General features: G+C 52.4%; 1 protein-coding gene across 1 annotated transcript in view; it reads left to right on the top strand.

The window, feature by feature from the left end:
* Fat2 (FAT atypical cadherin 2) overlaps positions 1–2,418 on the top strand; it is an 88,829-nt gene that overhangs the window by 35,324 nt on the left and 51,087 nt on the right. Inside the window, exon 6 of the mRNA XM_004629367.2 lies at positions 655–865. Within this exon, the coding sequence (XP_004629424.1) occupies positions 655–865 (211 nt within the window). The remainder of the gene's footprint in view (positions 1–654; positions 866–2,418) is intronic.

Genomic DNA, 2,418 nt, shown 5'->3' with positions numbered 1-2,418 from the left:
GGGAGCAGTTCTGGAAGCCTCTTTTGAGAGCGTCTTTACCAGGCGTGATCGCAGGTACAGTGAGTGCCACTGCTCGGGCCAGCCTGCGGAAAGGCGGGCGCGCGAAACACCATGGCGCACCCTCCCTCACCGTGTTGGCTGGCTCCGCCGCTGTGCAGGGCAGCCTCCGGCCCCTCCCTGACGTCTCAGTGTCCACGGAAGGTAAACACTTGGAGCTGACCCAGGACGGGGAGGCAGCCACAGCAGCGCACCCAAAGACGCAAAAGACTGCCAGCACCCTTCCAGGAAGTGGCTGGAACGATGGGATAAGTTCTTAAGGGGATTCATGGCCACGTGCCTTTTACTGTTAAAAATAAATATATGTATGTATGTATGCATGCATGTATGTATTTACTGTGTTTTTTAATTGCACCCCATTATGTAAAAGACCATTTTGGGAGCTAGGGCCCAGTAAACCCTCAGTTGGTGGTCTCTGTCATTATTTTTCACGGAGCAGGAGGTTCTGAAGCCCAGGTTTGATTTCGTTCACGACTGTGCCTGCTGCCCCCGGCAGGCTGCCTGCCCAGCAAGTCTCGGATAGGTGTCAAGTAGATGAATGAGTGGATGGGAGACTGGCTCAGTGGTGGCTCAGTTCTGCTGTTGTGCTCTTTTCAGATCAAAGCAACAGACAGTGGGCAGCCACCGCTCTCGGCCAGCGTCCGGCTACACATCGAGTGGATCCCCCAGCCTCGGCCATCGTCCATACCACTGGCCTTTGATGAGACCCACTACAGCTTCACTGTCATGGAGACCGACCCTGTGAACCACATGGTGGGGGTCGTCAGTGTCGAGGGCAGGCCCGGCCTCTTCTGGTTCCGCATCACAGGTGAGACCCAAGGAGGCCCTCCCGACTTCACAGACCAGTGCGAGTCCTTGTACAGCCACCTTCCTGTCCCCTCGTGAGGTCATGCTCCTTGAGGTCATGCCCCTCTTTTGACCCTGAGTGTTGATGATCCCTGCCCTGGTCCTCTGGTCAGAGGAAGGAAAAATGGCACTTCTGCCAAGCTTTCCCTCCATTACAGATGTGACCTCATGTGGAACATCTGTGATCTCCCTGGTAGCCCCAGTCAGACCTGGGTGTGCCTCTGGTACTTCGAATACCATCCCAGGATGAATGGTCCAGGAAGACCCAGAGAGAAAGTACAAAATCAGCAGAGAGCTATTGTTGATGAGGACCGCCTGAGGTCCGCCCTACCTTGGGGCCATGCTTGGTGTGCTGGCCCCAGACCCCATGCCGATAATCAGGGAAAGTACCCACTCTCATTCTTTGGTTGAACTCAGGAGCCCCTGCGTGTTGCAGTGTACACTTCGTCACACTCTAGCCCAGTGGTGGCGAACCTTCCTGAGCTTTTGATGCTACCCAACTGCTCGCGGCAGCACACGTGCTGTAGGGCCGCTGCCCTGGCTCTAGCTCTGTGCTCACTTCATTCTGATACACTTGGCTGCAAGCTCTTCTGGGCTCCTCTAGCATTCCTTGCTGCTTCAACGTCAGAGTTTGTAAAGGGCATCCGAGGGGCCTGGAGCCCTTTGGGACGAGCGCAAATGCCTAGGTCCTCCCCTAAGAACGTTGTACACACGAGAGACGCCCACAAATGTAAACGTGAGTGGAGATTTAGAGATCTTATAGACTCTCAGAAAGCCACCCAGGGATTTTAAGTCAAAAATCTTTGAGGGTTTCAGCATCCATCCGTGAGCCATGGAACCCTACTGCAGTTTTCCAGCCAGGGTCAGGGACAGGGTCGGCCGTGCCCTTGGCTCGGGTTCTTTGCCTCCTGGCTTTACTTCCAGCTTTGATTCCTGTTCTTTTAATTGTGTGCTTTCTGTCCTGCATAATCAATGCTGGCACCCTCTAGAGCATTTTCAGAATACAAATGAACATAGAGCACAAAACAAAAATCACCTAGAGTCCAGCCACCCAACGAGAATCTTTTCTTCTTCATGAGGCCACCCTCAGCAGAAGAAGCCATTCTCTTCTGGTGGCTTTTACAATTTTTATTTAACTACTGTGATAGAGGGGGGTGCTAGGTGTCACATAGGCTAAGTTTGTGTTCCTCGAAGTGAAACAATGAGTTCTATTCCAAGAAAACCAGCTTGCCCAAGACAATGCTGGTCATTAGCCACCAGCCAGCCTGCGTCTCAGGATGCTAACCTAGTGTTACTAGAAGCCCTGCGATACTTGCTCCGCTCTTCTCCTTCCATCAGGAGAGAGAGGACCTCGGCCTGACCTAAAAAAAAAAAAAATGAGTTCTAAAGAACAACAGACGTTAAAAGTAGAAAAATTTATTGGAAAAAAGGAATGGTGACCATGGATAGCTCCTGAGAGGCAGGAGGGGTCCCAAGAGGGTTGCCTCAGAAGATAATCTCTTGTTACAGTTCTGG

Source organism: Octodon degus, unplaced genomic scaffold (genome assembly GCF_000260255.1).
Source record: "Octodon degus isolate 3935 unplaced genomic scaffold, OctDeg1.0 scaffold00029, whole genome shotgun sequence".
Classification (NCBI taxonomy): Eukaryota; Metazoa; Chordata; class Mammalia; order Rodentia; family Octodontidae; genus Octodon; species Octodon degus.
Note: the sequence above shows the minus strand (reverse complement) of the source record. Positions and strands in the feature narration are given on the sequence as shown.